The sequence below is a fragment of the Culex quinquefasciatus genome, chromosome 3, assembly GCF_015732765.1.
Source record: "Culex quinquefasciatus strain JHB chromosome 3, VPISU_Cqui_1.0_pri_paternal, whole genome shotgun sequence".
Classification (NCBI taxonomy): Eukaryota; Metazoa; Arthropoda; class Insecta; order Diptera; family Culicidae; genus Culex; species Culex quinquefasciatus.
The window spans coordinates 198,174,081-198,198,408 of NC_051863.1; the positions used below are offsets into that span (position 1 = coordinate 198,174,081).

A 24,328-nucleotide genomic window follows, 5' to 3' on the forward strand; every position below is an offset into this window, starting at 1 on the left:
ATTCACATTTTCAGTGTATTTTTCGAACCAGTTAACCGATTCAATTTCCTCGTCCTCATTACGCCATGGAAGGAATAAGAGCAGTTTTTCTCGATAATAGTCATCTGGTTTTTGTTCGCGATTATAACGGACAAAGCGTATGACTCGAGGTTTGACTCGTCGTTTTATACCATCTTCAGTTTCTTCTGTCTCATCGTCTTCAGATTGTGGTTCGCAGTCCAAATTTTTATCCGGACGCCGTTTGTTCGGAGTGCGAAATATGTAGGCAGCAAATTCTGCCAAACACACTCCATCCAAACCTTTGCGCTCTGCATAGTGCGTTATGATATCTTTTCCACAAATTTCGGTTGAATCTGGATCCATAGCTTCGAGTTCTTTGGCAGATTTTAGAAAAACCACTCTATCTTCCTTCTTACTCGTGTTGATAAAGATAGAACCAACATGGAAGCGTGTAAGAGGAATTCCTAGACAGTAGTAAACGGCTTCCCACGTAGACATCAAGTGACAGTTCAGGAACTTGCTAGTCAATTTACGCATTTGTTCCTTTACACTGACGTTTCCCTTGTCTAGTTCTTCTTGAACACTCTTTAATGCTTTGGAAAGACCAGATTCAGGCTTGGCTACGTAATCAACAATATATTGTGCTGTCTGGTACTTATCTAAAATGTATTGCACATCAATGTTTGATTCGACCAAGTTAAGGAGCTTCGTATTGTATGAGTTAATATCCACGTCACAGCTTCTTCGTTCGGGAATAATTTTCGGTCTGTCAATAGCACATCTTACTGCTGCTTCATACTGCTCATAAGTTATATCCAACTCGTGTAATACGTCTTCAAAATCTCTGTAAACACGTTCTTTGCTGCTGTAAATGCATTCCATGAGGTCCTTGATTTTCATCAAATCTGCCTTCACTTCCTCAGTTTTTTCTTCTTTAGAAAGAGGAGCCAGAATTTTTGTACGCGGAAACATAAATTTCGGAACGCCGAACCGACAAGTATTCTTATTTTTCCTTCCTTTACTGCAGGTGTCCATATGCTTGTGGCGTAGAAATTTGCAGTTTGGATTCTTCTCATCAAATTGACATGTAGTGTGTTTATTAGCAAATTCTGCACACGCTGTCCATGTTCCTTGATTCTCTGGATCAAATTTTGGAGCTTCCTTGAACCAAAACAAACAATGGTCATGTGGAGTTCCTCTTTGCTGGAATTCACGTCTTTCAAAACTGTCAATCAGAGTTAATCCTTTGAAAATACCGTTTGGGTCTTTAATTGCTTTCACAATGTTTTTCATCTTATTATCGTAATACATTGCTGCAAACACTGGGTTGTCATTGACCAGTTTAGCTCTTTCTTGATAAGGCAGCATAAGAACCTCATCTGGTGTAACTGTAACACCTGTTGTTCGTTCCACCAAAGCTTGTAATAGTTCTGGACATTGTGTTTCAATAAACGATAAAGTAATGAAAAACGTCGGTGGTCCATTTTGAGCAATATGAGCAAAAAGTTCTTTCTTCTTCTTTTCCATATATGATGGCGAACATCGATTGTTCTGCATGCATTTCCAGCTGTCGTTGTGGTCTTTCAAACCGAATGCTGATTCCAGAGCTTGCACGGCTGTGAAGCCACCAGCTATAGTCTTTTTCCTACAACTGGTTGTCACAGAATTTTTGCAATCATTGAGCAACTTGGCCTTAGCAAGATAAAGGACACGTTCCGGCGATAGTTTGCTATTATGATACCGTATTTCCCACTTAATAGTATCCGAGAGCGAAATATTTTTATCCTCGAGGTTGCGCCGCCTTCCTTCAAAAATTTCGGGAAATGACAAGTATTCAATGTCGGGATTCATGTGCGCCGATTCGGGCCTTTTGTTCTGTCCAGGAGCAAGAACTAATGTCTTGTTCCTTTTGGTCTCTTCATTGGTCGTTAGATGTTTCTGCATCTCTGCTACAATTTCGTTAAAATCAATCAAGAGACAATTCTCATCTTCTCCCTCGAATTTTCTATAGCATTCATCAGCATCATCCATTTCATCGTATTCATCTATTTCTGCATTTTCATTTGGACATTCTGGTGTAGCTTCTTGATTGGCATCAACAAATTTAAATTTTATTCCGTATTCTTGATACAGCTCCGAATTCTGCAAAACTTGAGCCGCTTCTTTAAGGTAATCCATACGAACCAGTCCTTGTAAAAAATTGCTGCTATGCTCCTTACTTCTCTTCAACTCAACCGCAACCACTTGAGCTGTGCTTCCTGCTCTAGGAAGTTCACTGAACACTTCATTAACATCCACAGGGACATGAACGGCATTACCTTTCATGCCTTTCTGTGGATTAGAACCGCGATGTGACAAGGTGACAATTTTGACAAAAGGTATATAAGGAGCTAATAATCTCAGCTCAAGATCATTAAGTCTTGTAATGACATCGGACACTGGAGGCAATTTCAATCCATTAGAACTGGATAACTTTGGTACCTTTCCCTGTTTGATGTACCTAATACAAGTATGGCACATGAAGTTGTTACGAGAACGGTTAAAATAATTCAATATTCTATGAATCACTACTTCTTCAGGGGAAACAATATTGCTCTTATTTGAAAAGCTACTTACCACTGATCCCCTTGTTACTTTTACTACTCCTCTTTCGAAGAATCTGCCTTCACAGCACGAACAAACGAAGCACGGAAGCTGCTTCCTACTTTTGATACATCTGAGCATAACAACTGAATGAGGATCATTTGAATGATTTTGGTAGTAATTGTATACCAAATTTCGGTGATACGTTACTTCGCTGGCTCGTTCCACACGCTTTGCCAGGGCATTTCGTTGTCTTTCAGTCGCGGCATAATCATCTTCATCTCTGGTTTCTTTCATTCGAATTTTATTTTGCTGTTTCTCAGGTTCGGAATAGTCCTTAGTTTTCCGTTTTTCTTCCATATACTGTCTCTTTTGTTGATTTTCTCCTTCAACATACACTGGGTCAGCTCTGCGTTCCTGTATACGTAACAAATTTTTCTGGTTTTCTGGTTCGGAATAAGTTTTGTCTTTTCGAATTTCTCGCATTTGGAGTCTGTTTTGTTCTCTTTTTGATTCAGCGTATTCCTCATTGGACCGCACATCCCGCATGTGAAGAACTTTTTGTCGATTTTCTGCTTCAACATACTCCGGTTCAGATCTCCGTTTTTCTTCCATGAGCCGTCTTTTTTGTTGATTTTCTTCTTTAACGAACAACTCATTTCTTCTCAATCTTTTGACTCTCTCGTTATTCTTCATGTTTTCGTTGGTTTTGAATTCAGGATTTTCACGCAATAATTTTATTCTTTTAGCATTTTTATTTTTTTCCGTCTCTGAATAATTTTCTTGTGTACCTTTGAGGGTTCCGTCGTGTCGTCGCTTGTTCTGAATTCTTTCCCTGTTTGTTCTTTTAGTCTGTAATTTTTATCTAGTCGCTTAGTACGCATATATTCACGATTTGTTTTCACCGGCAATGTATCGATAACCTCTGGTTCAGGCTTAGGTGTGTTATCGCGTTTAAATTTTCTATTATAAACACGCTTATCACGCGCCTTTTCGTTCGTAGACTTCTTCTTAGTTTTGGGCATCTTGATATTTCCTGAAACAAATCAAAAGCACAAAACTCTTAAATCTGAAAATTAAAAACGCGCTGACAGCAGATAAATCATATGGTAGTTTTCTAGATTTTATGGAAGTTTTTTTTCGATATTTTCAATATTGTATTTTTATTTATTTGGAGGAAACTTTATCCATGCATTTTTTATGTTAAAACGCCTTTTTGAATAATATGTTTTTCTACAAAATGGGCATGTGATCCGATGACACCGAGAAAAACCATTTTTTTTTTAATTAAAGCTTTGAATGGCTGTACATTACCAGTTTACAGGGGTGCTTTTCCTTCATATAATATTTTTGAATTGCAGAAATGTACATTTTTTTGTCTTGAAAACGGTACTCTATCTTAAAAATAGTGCTGCCACTTTCGATTGCAATATTGATTATACATTAGAGTGACAAACAAGGACATCAGCGATACCCTCTGACTCGATTCCTTAGGCAGAAATAAGTATCTGTGCCAATTTAGACCCAAATAGAATAGGTTTTAAGTGTCGCTTCTTATCGTTGAAGTTTATATGAGGAAAATGGCAAAAATGTATGCAGAAAAACATCGTTTCAGTATTTTTTTCTGCCAGATGGCGCGGGTCTGACCCAAAATTGTCCAAGTGTGAGATTATTGTAGGAAATTCAATTCCCTACCCCGAAAACGATACCATTATTTTCAAGGCCATGATTTGGCTGTGAATTCAACGGAGTTCTGGCTAAAAACCAATACGTTGTACACGAAAGAAGCTGTTTTTTGCGTAAAACCAGTTTTTTTTTCGAAAGACTTTATTAGAAAAGATTACATGCCTTATTGGACCTAAACCCTTTCTCTGTGCTGGACGAGCAATTAGTTTCCGAACTTCTGAACTAGATAAATAAATAGCCTGCCAACGGATATCTTCGTCATCACTGTGAAGAAAAATCACTGTGTTGAAAAAATTACTATAATGAAAATAATTGCGCAAGACTCTAGTAAAGTGCAAAATGCGCAATATATAAGCCGATTTATTTTCATCACATTGCCAATAACTCATCAGGATCGGATCTTCTTGCACCCTTCGGCAAAGTTGTAGGGAATTGAATTTCCTACAAGAATCTCATACTTAGACAATTTTGGGCAAGACCTGCGCCACCTGATGCCGAAATCCTGAAGCGATGATTTTCCCTATAGGGTAATTCTCTACCAACTCACACGAAATCGGGAAAAGTTGCCCCGACCCCTCCTCGATTTGCGTGAAACTTTGTCCTAAGGGGTAACTTTTGTCCCTGATCACGAATCCGAGGTCCGTTTTTTGATATCTCGTGACGGAGGGGCGGTACGACCCCTTCCATTTTTGAACATGCGAAAAAAGAGGTGTTTTTCAATAATTTGCAGCCTGAAACGGTGATGAGATAGAAATTTGGTGTCAAAGGGACTTTTATGTAAAATTAGACGCCCGATTTGATGGCGTACTCAGAATTCCGAAAAAACGTATTTTTCATCGAAAAAAACACTAAAAAAGTTTTAAAAATTCTCCCATTTCCCGTTACTTGACTGTAAAAATTTTTGGAACATGTCATTTTATGGGAAATTTAATGTACTTTTCGAATCTACATTGACCCAGAAGGGTCATTTTTTCATTTAGAACAAAAATTTTCATTTTAAAATTTCGTGTTTTTTCTAACTTTGCAGGGTTATTTTTTAGAGTGTAACAATGTTCCACAAAGTTGTAGAGCAGACAATTACAAAAATTTAGATATATAGACATAAGGGGTTTGCTTATAAACATCACGAGTTATCGCGATTTTACGAAAAAAAAAGTTTTGAAAAAGTTACTTATTGCGTTTCTCTTTGTTTCGTCGTCCGTGTCTGTCGCGGGTGACCATGAACGGCCATGATCAACGACAACCAACATTTTCAAAACTTTTTTTTCGTAAAATCGCGATAGCTCGTAATGTTTATAAGCAAACCCTTTATGTCTATATATCTAAATTTTTGTAATTGTCTGCTCTACAACTTTGTTGAACATTGTTACACTCTAAAAAAATTAAAAAAAACACGAAATTTTAAAATGGAAAATTTTTCGGAATTCTGAGTACGCCATCAAATCGGGCGTCAAATTTTATAAAAGTCCCTTTGACACCAAATTTCTATCTCATCACTGTTTCAGGCTGCAAATTATTGAAAAACACCTCTTTTTCGCATGTTCAAAATGGAAGGGTCGTACCGCCCTCCGTCACGAGATATCAAAAACGGACCTCGGATTCGTGATCAGGGACAAAAGTTACCCCTTAGGACAAAGTTTCACGCAAATCGAGGAGGGATCGGGGCAACTGCTGTGTGAGTTGGCGGAGAATTACCCTATACACTTTCGCGGTTTTTTCCTTTTAAACTTCATCGATAAAAAGTGACCATGAAACCTTAACCGATTTAGCTCAAAATTGGCACAGATACTTATTATTGCGTATAGAATCGAGCCAGGGGGTATCTGCACCACAACATTGGGGCGAAATGCACTACAACAACGGGGCAAAATGCATCACAGAAATGGGGCATAATGCACCGGGTAAAAGCAGTTTTCACAAAGGAGTATTTACAAAGGAGCATCACAGCAATGCATTTTGCCCCGACTACGCCTATTGCATAAAGTCCAATTAAAAATACATTTTTAATGTTTTTGGACTTAGCTATCAATAGAATAATGAAGATTATTGCAAAACTTTATAAATCAACAATTACAATATCAATAAATGGTTTTTATATTGTCCAAAAATCATATTGAAACTTCAATGAAAATAAGATCAAAACACAACATTTTGAAGTTTAGAAAATAACTTTTTGCAATTCCGTCGTGAAACTACTTACTTTTCCTGTCATTCTTGAACGACGAAATAGCCTACTTTTCTGTACCAAAAATAACAGAATCGAATAGCAAATCTTTTCAAAATAAATGCTGAAAAGTTCTACTTTTCAGCACTGAAATGGGTGCTGAAAAGTTGAACTTTTCAGCACTTGTTTCGAAAAGTAACACTTTTCAACATTTTTTTTGATTTAAACGATTTATTGACAAAATACATGAATATTTGACTTAAAATTTCACTCAATGGGTGTTTTTCGGAACTGCAAAAAATGTTGTATGGAACTCGTTGCAAAACTTGATTTTTTCAGCACTCTTCGTATTTATCCAACTCGGTGAACCTCGTTGGATAAATGTACGACTCGTGCTGAAAAAATCCTCTTTTTGCAACTTGTTGCATAAACTACTATTAGCTGTTTTTATCCAACGATGCTCAAACTTTTCCAGCATGGTTTTACAATGTAAACCTTTAATTTGAGATTGTGTGTGTGCGTCGCACGTTGTTATTGCACCTCGATACAGCTCCGCGAAAATGAACCTAGAACCACCGAATTACCGTTCCGTCGTGGCCGAAAGTGTGTTTAACCAACGCCGAAGTGCGTCGCGAACCGGCATCGCGTGTTATAATTGACCCGCAATCGACGGCCGGGCAATAAAAGTGAATTTATTTTTGCCATCCATCGTCGTCGTCGCGGGACAAACAAGCAGAACAAAGGGCTAAGTGTGGTGTAGCAACAAGACCAGTGGCAGTGCAGTTGTGTCGATTGCGTATACGCACACTAATTGAAACCGCGCGCGGTGTGCCGAGTGTGCAATTTTTGAAAAAAGAAAACGGGCAAAAAGTTTTAAACTTTTTTGCAAAAAATAAAATAAATTTTATTATTGTGAAATTTGGTGCTAGTAGTGAAACGCTTTTACACACACAGTAGAAGACGTCCTCTTCCGGATATGAAGACCGTTAGGCTTCGAGATAAAAGCCCCGTTACGGTGTCGTGAGAAAACCGGAGCTAAGTCTCGGTAGCTCGTAGGTGGTTCTCCACCCCGAGACTAGGTAGCGCAGCCCTGATAAGGCTGCCTACCGAAAAAGAGGATCGCGAATGGCAAGAAGGCTAGAAATCCGGAACAAACGGCAGAAGCCCATAGAAAAGCAGACCACCGATTGGCGACTCGGCTCTTGGAACTGCAGGTCTTTAAATTTATTGGGTTTCGAATTCGCCTTAGCGAAGGAGTTGCAACCTCGCAACTTCGATGTTGTGGCACTGCAGGAGGTGTGCTTGGAGGAGGAGCAGGTGCTCGACTGGCCAGGTCGGCAGACCAATTCCCGTTTTTATCTGAGCGGCGGCAAGGACAAGAAGCTGGGTACCGGCTTTATCGTGCGGGGCAAGATGCAGGATCGCGTGTTCGGCTTCACGGCGTTCAGCGAGCGGATGTGTAAGTTGAGGATAAGAGGCCGTTTCTTCAACTACAGCATCATCAACGTGCACTGCCCCCACGAAGAAAAGACCGATGATGAGAAGGAAGCATTCTACGCGACGCTGGAGGAGGTGTACGACGGCTGTCCGCGGCAGGATGTAAAAATCATCATTGGGGACATGAACGCTCGGTTCGGAAGGGAGGAAATGTTTCGACCGACAATAGGCCCAGAAAGTCTACATGCGGTCACGAACGACAACGGCCAACGCTGCATCGACTTCGCAGCCTCCCGTGGAATGGTGGTCAGGAGCACCTACTTTCCTCGCAAGGACATCCACAAAGCCACCTGGACATCACCTGACCAACGGACGAAAACGCAAATCGACCACGTCCTGATCGACGGCCGATTCTTCTCGGACGTAACGCACGTGCGCACCTTTCGCGGTGCGAATATTGACTCGGACCACTACCTAGTTGGAGTTGACATGCGCTCAAAGCTGTCGACGGTGTTTAACCAACGCCGAAGCCGGCGGGCCCTCCGTTCAACACCGCGTGTCTGCAGGACGGAGATGTGGCCCACAGTTACGCGCAGCAGCTGGAAGCGAATCTGCCAGGTGAGGAGGAACTTGGCGCAGCCTCGCTCGAGGGTGGTTGGAGCCGCATACGCTCAGCCATCGGCAGTGCAGCGGAAGCCACACTGGGTAGTGCGATCCGAGTCAGTCGAAACGATTGGTACGACGACGAGTGCCAACAGATTACCGCCGAGAAGAAAGCAGCTTACGACAAGAAGCTGCACAAGGCGACGAGAGGGAACGTGGAACGATACCGGCAGGCTCGGAATCGGCAAGTCGCGGTTTTCAAGCTCAAGAAGCGCCAGCAGAAAGACCGGGATTGCGCAGAAATGGAGCAGCTGTTCCGAGCTAACGAAACGCGGAAGTTTTACGAGAAGGTGAACCGGTCCCGCAAAGGCTTCGTGCCGCGAGCCGACGTGTGCAGGGACAACGAGGGGAACCTGATCGTAAGCAAGAGCGAGGTGTTGGACAGGTGGAAGCAGTACTTCAACGAGCACCTCAACGGCGATGAAGCGGACGGAGACGGCGTTGGAGTCAACCTTGGAGCGCCCGCAGCAGATGAACAGTTCCCAGCGCCTGATCTGGAGACGGTGAAGAGGGAGATCAGGAAGCTGAAGAACAACAGAGCTGCCGGAAAGGATCGGTTACCTGGTGAGCTCTTCAAATATGGAGGAGAGAAACTAGCGAGGGCGCTTCACTGCGTGATTTCCAAGATCTGGGAGGAGGAGAAGCTACCGGAGGAATGGATGGATGGTGTCGTGTGCCCCATCTACAAAAAGGGCGATAAGCTGGACTGCGGCAACTACCGCGGCATTACGCTTATCAACGCGGCCTACAAAATCCTCTCCCAGATCCTCTGCCGTCAGCTGTCACCCCATGCAAGGAGGTTCGTGGGGCCCTATCAAGCGGGCTTCACTGGCGCGCGCGCCACCACGGACCAAATATTTTGTCTCCGACAGATCCTCGAGAAATGTCGTGAGTACAACGTGCCCACACATCACATCTTCATCGATTTCAAGGCGGCCTATGATACAGTCGACCGCGAGCAGCTATGGCAGATCATGCACGAGAACGGATTTCCGGATAAACTGACTCGGCTGATCAAGGCTACCTTGGATGGTGTGATGTGTCACGTGCGTGTTTCGGGGGAATTAGCGGAACCCTTTGGATCACGCCGAGGGCTGCGGCAAGGTGATGGCTTATCCTGTTCGCTATTCAACATCGTCCTTGAGGGCATTATTCGAAGGGCGGGCATCGAAACGAGTGGCACGATTATGAACAAGTCCTACCAGTTGCTTGCTTTTGCCGATGACATCGACATTGTGGCAAGAAACCTGGAGACGGTGATGGACGTCTACACCCGACTGAAGGTACAAGCAAGGCGTGTAGGACTTGGCATGAATACGACGAAGACGAAGTACATGAGAGGAAGGGGTTCGAAGGACGTCGGCCCCCCAAGTCTCACCCCTCTAACTGTGGATGGTGATGAGTTGGAGGAGGTGAGCGAGTTCGTGTACTTGGGATCGCTGGTAACCGCCGACAACGACACCAGCAAAGAGATCCGGACTCGTATTTTTGCTGGGAATCGTGCCTACTTCGGATTACGGAAAACTCTCACTTCGGATCGAGTGCAACGCCGCACGAAGCTGACGATGTACAGAACACTGATCAGACCGGTAGTCCTCTATGGCCACGAGACCTGGACGATGCGGCAGGAGGACGAACGTGCCCTTGGAGTTTTCGAACGGAAGGTGCTACGAACGATCTACGGTGGAGTGCAGGTGTCTGACGGAGTGTGGCGACGACGCATGAACCACGAACTGCACGCGTTTCTTGAAGAACCGACCATCGCCACCCAGGCGAAGATCGGGAGGCTCAGGTGGGCCGGCCATGTCGCCCGAATGGACGAAAGCCAGCCTGTCAGACTGCTTTTGACCGCGCTGAACCAGCTGGCGGAACAGGCAGAAGAGCAGGAAACCGCGCGCACGGTGGGGAGATCAAGTGAATGGTGATATCCGGAAGATCTGTAACCTGGGAAACTGGAGAGTAGCAGCACAAGACCGAGAAAGATGGAAGCGTCTTCTTGCTACAGCACGCGTACCTGGTGCGCTATGCTGATTGGTATGGTATGTACCTTTAATTTCTATTATTTTTCCCCAATACCGAGAAAAGCAGGGGCTGCATATTACCCTCTCTCCCCCTACTTCGTGGATTTCTTTTCCTACTCCGTCCGTTAACCCGAGTCATACACGAATGTGCTCAGAGAGGAGAGAGCCAAAAAGAATACTGTTGCGGTGCTCATTTGTCTGCACCTGGGTGCAGAATAGTTGTCCGCAAAGTGGCCTCAATTTAGAACTGTCAAAGCGGAACCAATTTACTGTTCGCATAATTATATCAAGAAGTGGCAAGTATTGTGATCGATCTATAATTTATTTAGTCAGGAATAAAAAAAAATCAATGGCTATTGAGGTATTCGAAGTCAAAACATCTTAATAAGAGGGTTGAAATCGAGATTGGCATAATTCGTCGCTAAAATTTTATAATCGCTATGTCTACAAAATCTATGTTTATGACGCTTTTTTAAATGTTAGCGACGAATTATCAATAACTATCAATAGTACTTTCCAAATAATATTGGATAATCTTACTCCGATATTATCACTACACATCAAAGATACATAATCTCGGAACTTCCATTCGGTTGCTCTTCTGATTCACGAAATTCCACCCACTTTTGACACAATTTTTCATCACGTGGAAAACCAAAAAGGCCTCTTTTGGCCGCCCATCGTTTAGTCTACGAAGAAAAAAGTGCGAAGCCATCGGTCATCGGTAACATCAACATCAACAGATCCAAAATGTTTCATAATAATTCACTTCAGCATCAAAAAATATGTCACGCTTGAGCTTGAACACATCCTTCTACTTTGCTTATGTTTACAGCTGTAGTGCAGTTGTATTAGTGAGGAGCAGTGGGGAGCTTTCGAAAATCACGTTACGCATTCTGTCTTTTCAGCACCCAGATAAATAGTAGAAAGTATTTTTTCAAGCAAAAAGAACAATAGTGGGATAGACTGATTAGTTACATTTCAATAGGGCGAATCTGCGTTTGTAAATAGAGATATCCACGCGCGAGAGTGTGTTAGTTTGGAGTTTAGTTGCACGCAGACATAGGCAAATCGAGTAGAATGATTCGTCAGTCAAAATCAGCTGTGTCCTTTGTTATACCACGAGCACGTGGTAAACAGCTGGTTTTACAGGCGATTGATCTATTCGATTTGCCTATGACTGCGTGGAAATAGTGTAAACAAAATCAGCTGCTTGGAATAGAGATCTCCACGGTTTCTCTCACGCACACCATGATTCTGTGTTAGTATTTGTATTCAGAGTGTTGTTTTGGTTTTGATCGATTGTGATTGGCTGAATTCCAAGCAGCTGATTTTGTTTACACTATTTTTACGCAGACATAGGCAAATCGAGTAGCCAAATTCGCCTGTAAAAACCAGCTGTTTATAACGTGCTCCTGGTATAACAAAGGACATTGCTGATTTTGACAGACGAGTTTGGCTACTCGATTTGCCTATGTCTGCGTTTAAATTTTGTTACAAACTAACACACTCTCGCGTGTGGATATCTCTATTCAGCCAATCACAATCGATCAAAACCAAAACATAACATTAAATACAAATACTAACACAGAATCATGGTGTGCGTGAGAGAAACCGTGGAGATCTCTATAAGCAGTCTATCCCCCCTCTTACTTGACGTGAACTGTCATTTGAGCAAAAGGGATAGACTGCTTGTTTATAAACGCAGACTCGCCCTATTAGGTTTTACACCGTGACGTCATTTGACAGCTGAGCAGTTCTCTAGGATTTCGGTCATTCGATTTTTTTTGTATTTTTTAATCCGGCTGAAACTTTTTTGGTGCCTTCGGTATGCCCAAAGAAGCCATTTTGCATCATTAGTTTGTTCATATAATTTTCCATACAAATTTGGCAGCTGTCCATACAAAAATGATGTATGAAAATTCAAAAATCTGTATCTTTTGAAGGAATGTTTTGATCGATTTGGTGTCTTCGGCAAAGTTGTAGGTATGGATATGGACTACACTGGGAAAAAAATTGGTGATTTTTTTATTTAACTTTTTATCACTAAAACTTGATTTGCAAAAAAACACTATTTTTATTTTTTGATATGTTTTAGAGGACATAAAATGCCAACTTTTCAGAAATTTCCAGGTTGTGCAAAAAATCATTGACCGAGTTATGAATTTTTGAATGAATACTGATTTTTTCAAAAAATCGAAATATTGGTCGCAAAAATTTTTCAACTTTATTTTTCGATGTAATATCAAATTTGCAATCAAAAAGTACTTTAGTGAAATTTTGATAAAGTGCACCGTTTTCATGTTAAATCCATTTTTAGGTGACTTTTTTGAAAATAGTCGCAGTTTTTCATTTTTTAAAATTAGTGCACATGTTTGCCCACTTTTGAAAAAAATATTTTTGAAAAGCTGAGAAAATTCTCTACACGCAAAGCCGACATTAGTCTTTTAAGACTTAAAATTAGGCTTTATCGAACCTAACCGTGTTAAGTCTTTTTAAGCCTAATGATGGGTTAGTCTTTAAAAGACTAGTTTCGTTTTAGTACGAAAAGCTTAAATTTTAGGTTTTATGTTATCGTCAAAAAGCCTAAATTTTAGTCTTTTTCGAGAATGCGAGGGGATCAGAGCGGACATAATCCAAGATGGCGGAACTTGATTAAGACTTATTTTTAGGCCTGAAAAGACTTATTTATAGGTTTAAAAGACTAATTTTTAGGCTTTTGCAGGAAATGTGAGGGGTCAAAGCGGACATAATCCAAGATGGCGGAACTTGATTAAGACTTATTTTTAGGCCCAAAAAGACTTATTTATAGGTTTAAAAGACTAATTTTTAGGCTTTTGCAGGAAATGGGAGGGGTCAAATCGGACATAATCCAAGATAACGGAATACTTATTTTATGCCTGAAAAGCCTAGGGGATTCCAGATCACCAGGCTCACAGAATTAAGTTGAAAGATACCCTCAGGGCCCGAGGAAAACCACCAGAAATCCCGATGCGAGACGCGTTATCTCAACTAGACCTTGATGTTCTCTATCCGATCTATCAGTTCCTCGTAGATTCCAAAATATCCATTTAGTTTTCTTCCAGTTAGTTTTCCTTCAGTTAGTTTTCCTTTTGTTAGTATAACTCGCCTTCGCACAAAGCCGTCGTTTCTGGATTGCACCGGAAGCAAAGCAAGAACGCCCCAGCAGCTGGACACCGAGTTGCGGTTGAGGACAAAAGAAAAGGCCAGCAGAGCCAACCAAGACCCCTACACAATCCCCCTTCCCATCCCATGCCTTGTCTTTAACATCAATCCCTTCCCTACTAACCCCGAGTAGGCCGCGGGTAATCGGCTCCCCTCCCACTAACATTTACACACAAGATCCTCTGTAATTATTAAGTTTTTTGTAATTACAGCCGACTCGGTCCTAACCAGGTCCCTAATAAAAATAACTTAATGAAAAAAAAGCCTAGGGGATCAAAATGGCGGGAATAAAGGGTAGAAAATAAAATATTGTTATATATTATTTAAATATTTATAAAAATGTTTTTATTCGGTAATTCGGTAGTTTCGGAATACGACAGATTCACGGAATTTAAGAATTTAAGAATTTAAGAATTTAAGAATTTAAGAATTTAAGAATTTAAGAATTTAAGAATTTAAGAATTTAAGAATTTAAGAATTTAAGAATTTAAGAATTTAAGAATTTAAGAATTTAAGAATTTAAGAATTTAAGAATTTAAGAATTTAAGAATTTAAGAATTTTAGAATTTAAGAATTTAAGAATTTAAGAATTTAAGAATTTTAGAACTTTAGAATTTTAGAATTTTAGAATTTTAGAAATTTTGAATTTAAGAATTTAAGAATTTAAGAATTTAAGAATTCTAGAATTTTAGAATTTTAGAATTTTAGAATTTTAGAATTTTAGAATTTTAGAATTTTAGAATTTTAGAATTTTAGAATTTTAAAATTTTAAAATTTTAAAATTTTAGAATTTTAAAATTTTAGAATTTTAAAATCATTGAATTTTGAAATTTTGAATTTTTTGATTTTTTAATTTTTAAATATTAAATTCTTTGAATTTTGAAATTTTGAATGTTTGAATCATAAAGATTTTCAAAATTTTAGAATTTTGGTTTATATGATTTTTAGAATTTTTAAATTTATTAAATTTTTGAATTTTTGAATTTTTAAATTTTTGAATTTTGATTTTTAGAATTTTTGAATTTTTGAAATTTATGAATTTCTGAGTTTTTGAATTTTTGAATCTCTGAATTTTTTAATTTTTGAATTCTGAAATTTTTGAATTTCTGAATTTTAGAATTTTTTGAATTTTTAAATATTTTCAACACACACAAACACACGCAAATTTCCAAAATTGCGTCCTATTTTTTTTCACCTGCATTCCAAAACATTTACTTCGACCGCGGCAACCTAAAAAAAACACTTCGAAACACCGCTTCAAACCACCGCTAGAACTCCACCTGCATCTTTCCGCGGCCCACTCCGACGGATTTACTAACCGAAGCTAAATTTATCGTCTTCCGTCAAGAACACGGCGCGATCACGTCGAGTTGAATATGCATCCCGTCCGCCTTTTTCTCTTCCACTCGCCGCTGGACCACTAACAGCATCTTCCCGCGGACCACTCCGGCGGATTGACAAACCTGTTTTCCTCCCGTCTTCCGTCATGAAAAAGGCGCAAGGCGTCCTTTTCTACCGCACACACAAGCAATCCGAAAAAAAAACTCTGATTCTGCATCTCACACTCCGGCCGGAACCTTCCATCAAATAACGGTACCTCAACTTACCTAGCTGGCCAAAATCCTCCTGGCTAGGTTGCCACTTTCCATGGCGGATTAAGCCGGGTGTTGAATTCAACTCCCGGGAATTCAACACTCGGCTTTTAATCCGCCTCCTCTTCCTCCTTTACTGGTGGACCGCTATCCACCGCGGAAACACTTATCCGCTAGCTCGTTTACTTGAACCGGTTCTTCCGGCAGATAAGGCACCACAACTTACTTGCACCTGGCCAACCTGGTTGAATTTCTCCCGCACTCCAACACGCACCAACAACAACCGACCTGGATCAAAAAATTCTGATTTGACATGTCAAATCGTGAACCAAAGTTTTGTAGTACAGAAAAGCCTTAAATTTAGTCTTTTTCTAAGTATTGCACTAAGTTCTAAAAAAGCCTAAAATTTAGGCCCAAAAAGACTAAGCCAAACATTCAATATTACGCCCTTTTAAAATGTTAGTCTTGATTTGAAAATTTTGAAAATATTGTTTTCGAAAAGATCGGAAAATTTTACAAATTTTTCATATATTAACATTGAAAATCGGACCCTTGATCGGACCATTAGTTGCTGAGATATCGACATTGAAAAATGGTGGGCTGTTTGGGTTAGACTTAAAAAACATCAATTTTCCTGTTTTTAAACCTTTGCATTGCAATATCTCAGCAACTAAAGGTCGTATCAACAAAGTCCGAAGAAGCAAAATATAGAGAATTTTTTTCAAAAGTGGGCAAACATGTGCACTAATTTTTAAAAATGAAAAACTGCGACTATTTTCAAAAAAGTCACCTAAAAATGGATTTAACATGAAAACGGTGCACTTAATCAAAATTTCACTAAAGTACTTTTTGATAGCAAATTTGATTTTACATCGAAAAATGAAGTTGAAATTTTTTTGCGACCAATATTTCGATTTTTTGAAAAAATCAGTATTCATTCAAAAATTTATAACTCGCTCAATGATTTTTTGCACAACCTGGAAATTTCTGAAAAGTTGGCATTTTATGTCCTCTAAAATATATCAACAAATTAAAAAATTAAAAATAGTGTTTTTTGCAGATCAAGTTTTAGTGATAAAAAGTTAAATAAAAAAATCACCAATTTTTTTTACCGTGTATCATTTTTTTCCAGTGTAGTCCATATCCATACCTACAACTTTGCCGAAGACACCAAATCGATCAAAAAATTCCTTCAAAAGATACAGATTTTTGAATTTTCACATATCATTTTTGTATGGACAGCTGCCAAATTTGTATGGAAAATTATATGGACAAACTAATGATGCAAAATGGCTTCTTTGGGCATACCGAAGGCACCAAAAAAGTTTCAGCCGGATTAAAAAATACAAAAATTAAAATTGAAGAAAAAAAGATCGATTTCGTAGAGAATTGCTCAGCTCGTGTGCACTGTTTACATGGTCTTCGTCGATTGTCGACGATTTTCCCCGAACAAAATCGACGAGCGCGTCGAACTGTGCTAAGTCCATGTATTAAATAGTGCACTCCTTTCTAACCTCCAAATCGAGTCGGCGTAAAACCTAATTGAACTGTTACCTACTACGGAAATGTCACGGGGTATCGAAGAATCGATCCTGTATTTTGACGCTGACATTTCAAGTTAAGCAATTTAGATTCACGGCTTTCTATACAGCCTTGATGTAGATTAACTAAGTGTGAGCACTATTTGAAATGTTAGCGACGATTCTTCAAATGGAAAGAGCCAAGTGTAGCTGAGAAAGCAAAAAAAAACACTAGCCCTAAATTTAAAAAGGAGTGAGCAGGAACGACAGAATACCACAATTATGAGCATTTGCCACCTCTTTTTACACCTAAGCTCCCATCCACCGCGGGATTCAAACTGACAACGTTGATATTGTTAATCCAACTGCCGACCAGCGACTCTACCGAGGCAGGTTGTTCTCCCAGGGAGACGACTCCTACACCTGGACTGATCTAACGATCTAACTTTTAGGTTAGACCGGGACAGCATTTACTTCCCCATACGACAGAAGGCGTGATCAGATCAATCTCTTCTCGAAAAATGTCATCGGTTCCGACTGGGCCCGCATCCAGGTCAACTGGGGTGAGAGGCAACCACTCTTGCCACGACCAACGACCACGATTCGATCACCAAACCTTAAAAAATCTCTTCCGTGAAGTCGAAAAAGTGGGTATGGAATAGAAATGGCTTCTGTGTTCTTTTAAAAACATCCTAGAATTAGAAAATCCAAAATAAACCGTTCACGAATTCATATCTGGAGTGTTCTCGATTAGTGCGACATTTATAAAAAAAAACCAATGTTAAAAACATCCATCTTGTTTTTTTACGCAAGGAACCACAATTGTTTTTAAATTGAGACGAAAATGAAAAAATAAGCTTGTTGTTATCAATTTTATACTTACTTTTAAGTTCAATTTATATATAAATGAGCCTTCTGCAGTAAAATAACTTCTAAACGTAACAAAAACACTATTTTTTCAAAAAAAATCTTTCACTTGAAAAAATCACTTGTTATTCGTTGAAAGTTTTTTACCCGAAGGCAGTGTTGCTAGATTGAAAGTCGCCGATTTCAAATAATCGATGAAAACTTTTCATCGACACCGAACGCAGCCTTTTGATGACAAGATAGTAAAACAAGGTGGAAATGTGATAGGTAATCAAATGCAAAGCTAACTTAGCTGGAAGCATATCCAGAGTTGTTTTTGAAAAGGTTCTATAAGCTATTGTCTTTCATATATTTATAGGACCTAATCAAAACAAAGTCGAGATATGTTTATGTTTTTTTTTGTGGAATTAAGAATGGGGTCCTAGAGTTCTACGTCAATTTTTATATACAACGTTTAAAACAATCTTATAAACCATTTTATAATGGATCGAATATGTTCACTTTTTTACCAGTTTTACAAAATTTTCCAGTCCAAATTTATCCAATATTCACTACACATTGCAATCGCATGCGAAATTTGTAAGGTTACTGGCCAAAATTCGAAAACCGTTTTGCTGGGTTGAATTACAAAATCGATTATTTCTCATGATTCCCTGCATCAATCTTAATAAAACTGGTTGCAAAAGACGAGATTTTTTTTTTGCTTTAAAATAATAAACATCAAATTAAGGGCACGCAGAAATTTGTGAACTTTTTCTTTTTTTGTTTTGAAACACGAAAAAATTAGTTTTCCCGTATATATCAATGAAATAAACAGTTATATAGTTGAATACAGATATTTTTATGTATATTCAATAATTTTTCACCTTCTTCTCAGCCTGCTTGACTCCCTTGATGGCCGGTCCCGCTGGGCCTTGCGCACCTCTTGCCTAATGCTACACTTGGCCATTGTGGTGGCCATTGTGACTGTTGCATGACTCATGCAAAACGTTGTTTTCAATCGAAAATTGGTTGCCACCGGAATTTTCATGCAACTCTGTGGTGAAAGATTTTTTGAGTGAATGACCCTTTGTACGGCCGCAAAGGATTTAAATTTTCAAAAAAATTACTTCGCGGACCTTCTTGACAGAAATGGTCCTACTTGACAGCTTGTTCCAAGGGGACCATAGTAGATCCATCGAAAAAATGTTGTCTTGTCAATTTATTTTTTGCATTAAAATAAATGAAAATGAAAAGGTTTTTTATCGTGTTTTTTACCGTTGTGCATAATTATTGACATAGGGCTTTCGACTCTATTATAATATAGTATAATTTATTACTAAATCAAATAATGTAGAAATAAATGTAATATAACGTGTTTCAGCGCCCTCTAGAGGGGTGTAATTTTGACGTTTGATCGCCTATAGGAAGTCAAATGCTCTTATCTCTTATGATCAATGTTATAAACAATTTTACGAATAATCACTTATGGTTTCAATTTAACAAACATTTTCAATCAAAATTGGGTCCTAAAATGAAGCTTAGATTGCTGATATTATTGTTTACAGCGATAAAGCTTATTTTCTGAGTACAATGACCCTTTGTACGACCACAAAGAGTTTAAAATGGAATTTTAAATCAATTTTGAAAATTTAACCTCGCGGTCCTTCTTGACAGAAAAGCTCATACTTGACAGCTCATTCCAAGGGGACCATAGTTAATTCATCGGAAAAATGTTGTCCCGTCAAAAAAAAAAAATTGCATTAAAATGAAAAAAAGTGATCAGAAATGGTTTTTAATCGTGTTTTTTACCGTTGTACATAAAAATTGACATAGGGCTTTAGTACCCAATTAATCGTCAATATTCACCACACATTATGATCGCAAGTGAAATTGGGTAGGACTAAACATAAGTGCTGAAATTAGTGTTATCAACAATAAAGCTTGTTTTTATTAGCCCAATGACACTTTGTGTTTCCACAAAAAAAAAATGGATTTCTAAATCAATTTTAACAAAATAACTACGCGGATTTTTTTGAAATAAAATATCTTGCATGACAGCAAGACGACATTTCACGATTGATCAACCACGGTCTTCTTGGACGAGCTGTCAAGTAAGATACCGAGAGTGTTATTTGAATAAGTCCTTTAAACATATGAAACACAAAATCTAGTAAATACTTTCTGTTAAGAAAGGCCGTAAAGTTAAGTTTAACAAAATTGATTTAAAAATCCATTTAAAACCCTTTGTGGTCGTACAAAGGGTAATTGGGTACTAAAGCCCTATGTCAATTTTTATGTACAACGGTAAAAAACACGATTAAAAACCATTTCTGATAACTTTTTTTCATATTAATGCAATTTTTTTTTAACAAGACAACATTTTTTCGATGGATTAACTATGGTTCCCTTGGAAAGAGCTGTCAAGTAGGACCATTTCTGTCAAGAAGGATCGCGAGGTTAATTTTTCAAAATTGATTTAAAATCCATTTTAAACTCTTTTTGGTCGTACTTTATCGCTGTAAACAATAATATCAGCAATCTAAGCTCCATTTTAGGACCCAATTGTGCTCAAAAAAAAAGCTTTGTCTTAGGCTTTGTCGTTGTGAACAAAAATATCTGCAATGTTAGCTTAATTTAAGGACCCTATTCAATTTTTATCAAAAATGCTTTTTGGTAATTTTGAGGAAAAAAGCATTACAAATTTCCGAACCTTGTTCCGAACGCTGTCATTCCTAACATCGCACATTTTTATTAGGTCCTATAATCATATGAAAGACAATAGTTTATTGGTCCTTTTAAAATAAAAATGGATATATATTATAATGTCCCCACCCGCCGTTTTCGTCGAAATACTCAATCATGATTTTTGCTTGGGCTCATATCACACCTTCTCAAGTCAATCCATCTTGGCCCTTTTAATCGACCATGAATGCCATGAATAAAATCGACGAAAAGAACGCAGCCATAAAAATGTTTGTGACATGTCAAATTTCAATGTGTTGTTTGGTGTTTGGTCTTTGTGTCAAAGTGTGTTTGTTTTTTTGTGATTAGGTGCTCTTTTTGCACAGAATTTTCGCTGCTTGCGATCATCGTCGCCAGTGCACTGTTTCTTGCCTTATTGCGAATATCCGGCGCGCCGGATTTATCCCAGAACGTGACAACCGGCTCGTCGCTACCCAACTGCGCCTGCTGGGGATCAAATTACCGGCCGCGAATTTTCTCTGTGGCCATGGCTCAGCTACAGAACGAGGACGTCGGCGATAAAACCGCCTCCGAGGACGACGACGACCATTTGGTGAGCACTTGATTTTTTACAACTCAATGAGCTGGGCATGCAGGTGCTAATCAATGAGCCAGGGATGCACGGGCACGGTTCCAAGGAGCAGATCGAGTTTTTGCCTTTCGTACGTCGCTGCCAACATGGACGAAAAAGGAAGTTTCTCCGATCATGAGGCCTCTGAATTCTTTCTACAACAAAGAACTGATCTTGACGAAAACGACCACCGTACGGTCTCGAGCTGATCTCTTGGGATCACATCGGTTTTCAAACAACGAGTTCCTTCCAACGAGTGCCGTTTACTTCTAACTAGTAACAAGTAAGTTTGAATATTTGCATGATACGAAACCATAATTAAAAACTATTGAGATCAATCTTCTAAAATTGTCACTTAAATGTTGACAAATGTAAATACACTTGCAGCTCTGATGGGGTCGAAAGGTTAGAAATCTAGAGTTTAGGTCCTGTAAACATATGAAACACAATAAATAGTTTAAAGGACCATTAAAAAAACTCTAGAAATGCATCTTTGAACATATCTCAGCAAATTTCTATTCGATTCGATGATTTTACTGCATTTCACCCTGAAGTATCTAATGAAATAACTATTACAAGTAAAAAATTAAATCTTTCCCTGTTCCTGAGGGGAACACCCGTGAAGTGTATCGGGGCCGGCATTTACAAAGCGGATTCAGTGACAGTTTATTAATCAACTTAATGTTAACATGTAAAGGTTAATGCCAACATTCCATAGGTTGTCTTCCTAAGGTGTCTTGACAGGCCCGTAGCCAGGGGGGTGGGCTTCGGGCTGAAGCCCGTCCCGAAATTTTTGGAAGACATATGGGAGAGAGGGAATAAGAAGAAAAGAAGAAGAAAATTTCTTCTTCCAGCACCCCGAACCAAAATTCTGGCTACACTCCTGTGTCTTGATAACGTCCAGTTTGTGACGATCAGACGTGCATTGGCACGCTCTGCACTGCACTTTCAAATTTAGCACTTACCTTAAGTGCAACGCGCACAGCGCTTGCCCAGTGCTAGTGCTATTATTTAGCACTTCCGGATAGCACGCCAAATAAATTTAAGTTTAATTTCGTGTGGAAACTTTAAGTGGTGGCCAAAAAGAGACATTTTTGGGTCCCAAAAGACTACAATCCTCGATCTGTTTCCTTTATGTTTCAATTTTCACTGATTTTCAAGCTTCTCGCCATTTTCGAAGATTTTTCGCGATGATCTAAAAGAAATAAAATTTTGCTTGTATTTGCATAAGGTAACAAAAAATATATGCCTCACAAAGAACAGAACCATGGACCTTTCACATCCAAGTCTTGAACGCTAGCACTGCACTGAATTTTCCGATAAAAACTAGTGGAAATATTTGCACCACATTCTAGTGATCGTGACAGAAGTTTTCGAATAAACAAAGGGCAACACCATCTTAGTTACCGTTTTAGTTAGAGTGCCAGGGCGAGTGCTATGATCAGAAGCGCAGTGCTATCCGTTAAAATAGCACGCGTGCTAACCAAGTGCAGTGCCAGTGCATTTCTGGTGACGATACACTACCATCCCTTTACTATGCAATCGAATCCAGCAGGTTAAAGTTCACCAGTTTTGTTGGTTCGAGACGGGATTTGAACCCCGATCTACCGCTTACGAGGCGGAAGCATTTTTTTTTTGTATTGTTTTCACAATATTTTAGTTTGGTAAATTTTTAGACCGTCATTTTTTGATGTTTGAAATAAGGTTTGTTTATGGAGATCAGGGTTGTAAAAATATCAAACTATCAATTATCTTCAGAGAGAATTATCACTCCATGAATACTGAGTCAAATATCAGCCCTACGAATTTTCATCACCAAAAATATCTCTCTACCCTCTAACAGAAAAATATAGTCTCTCTTTTTTGTCACGAGAGAGTTTTGATTGCTCCCTCTAATTTTTCATTTTGTCAGCCAAGAGAGTGAGAGAATTCAAATCCGATTGACCACAGAGTGCGTTCATCGAGAAACTCAAGAAATGAACTTTCTCATCCACCGACAGGGAGTAGACGACCTGTCAAACTCCATACAGTGAGAGCCTACCTCAACCGCAAGGAAATGTCAAACTGTTTTCCTTGATGTTTGTTAAGTTAACAAAACGTTTGAATGATATGTAATTTAGTTTTAAGGGTGACTCGCGAATTTAATTTACTGCTCCTGAAACCAACCACGGAACTGATAGACTGCTGGAGGTGGAGATGTGAAGCCAACTAGTTGTGGTAGATAAGCGAAAAGTCGGCCAGTACCTGGATAACAGCAAGGTTTCGACCGTGCCGAGATTTTCCTGATCAAGCTTATGGCGACACACTGCAGATTGTGCTGAAAAAAGATCAATAATCAATCCCACCATCGAACTATTGGGGGAGGCTGGCTACACGTTGCTCCTTCCGCTTTGTCCCCGCCTGTTTGGGAACCCATTTACCGACTGGGTGCGTGAAACGTGTTATCGAGCACAAGTAGTGATCGGTTAGAGTAGTCGAGACAGGCAAGAAAATGTCTCGGCCGTTAGCATTGCCAATCCGTTGGTTATGGTCCGCTGCACCTTCGGTTATCAACAACACAGCTCTGTGGAGAATGACGAGATTTGGTTCCTCCGCACAAAACTGCGACCATTCCGATTTAACCACCTATGTGGCAAGCGGTCTCACAAGCGATCTGCACCCTTACCAAAAATCATGACTTTTTGAGTTCCAAATCCCACTTTTCATACGAATTTTTCAGTTCAACCCATATAACCATTTTTATGGTTGTAGTACCTGAACTCAAAAAATCGTATGAAAAGTGGGATTTGGAACTCAAAAAGTCATGATTTTTGGTAAGGGTGTGTACGTGTTGACACGAATGGTCAGCTGGCGTTGGGTCAAGTTACCAACTGTACCATAAAGCACGTACGACTAAAATCAGTCAAAATTCTCTAAAAATCTAAGGGCTTTTGTTAATTTGATTTGGTTAACCGCGGTGGATTTTCTTGAAATAATTCGAACTGTCAAAAATCCACCAAAACATCTACCACATTGATCACACAAAAAACTGTGGTAGAAAAGTATCCACCGGTAGATCCTTTGGTGGATTTTTGGCAGTTCGAATTATTTCAAGAAAATCCACCGCGGTTAACCAAATCAAATTAACAAAAGCCCTCTACTCTTTCGTTGTAACGGTAAACAACCCCCCCCCCCTCCCCCTTCCTCAGCCTCCACATTGAATGGCGAATTACTATCTGGACGACTTCTAAACCTGGTTATTCAATGAGTCTTCTATGAGCGGTACATTTTTGACCATGTTATCATTTGAGAGATTAATGGAGTTTCGAACATAT

General features: G+C 39.4%; 1 protein-coding gene across 1 annotated transcript; it reads left to right on the forward strand.

Moving 5' to 3' along the window:
* The first annotated feature begins 6,993 nt into the window (after positions 1-6,993).
* On the forward strand, positions 6,994-24,214 carry LOC119769373. The gene is made up of 6 exons (XM_038261424.1): positions 6,994-7,057; positions 7,683-8,263; positions 8,401-8,769; positions 8,824-9,036; positions 20,853-20,996; positions 24,203-24,214. The coding sequence occupies exons 1-6, from the start codon at positions 6,994-6,996 to the stop codon at positions 24,212-24,214; spliced, it is 1,383 nt and encodes a 460-aa protein (XP_038117352.1).
* Positions 24,215-24,328: the final 114 nt, after the last annotated feature.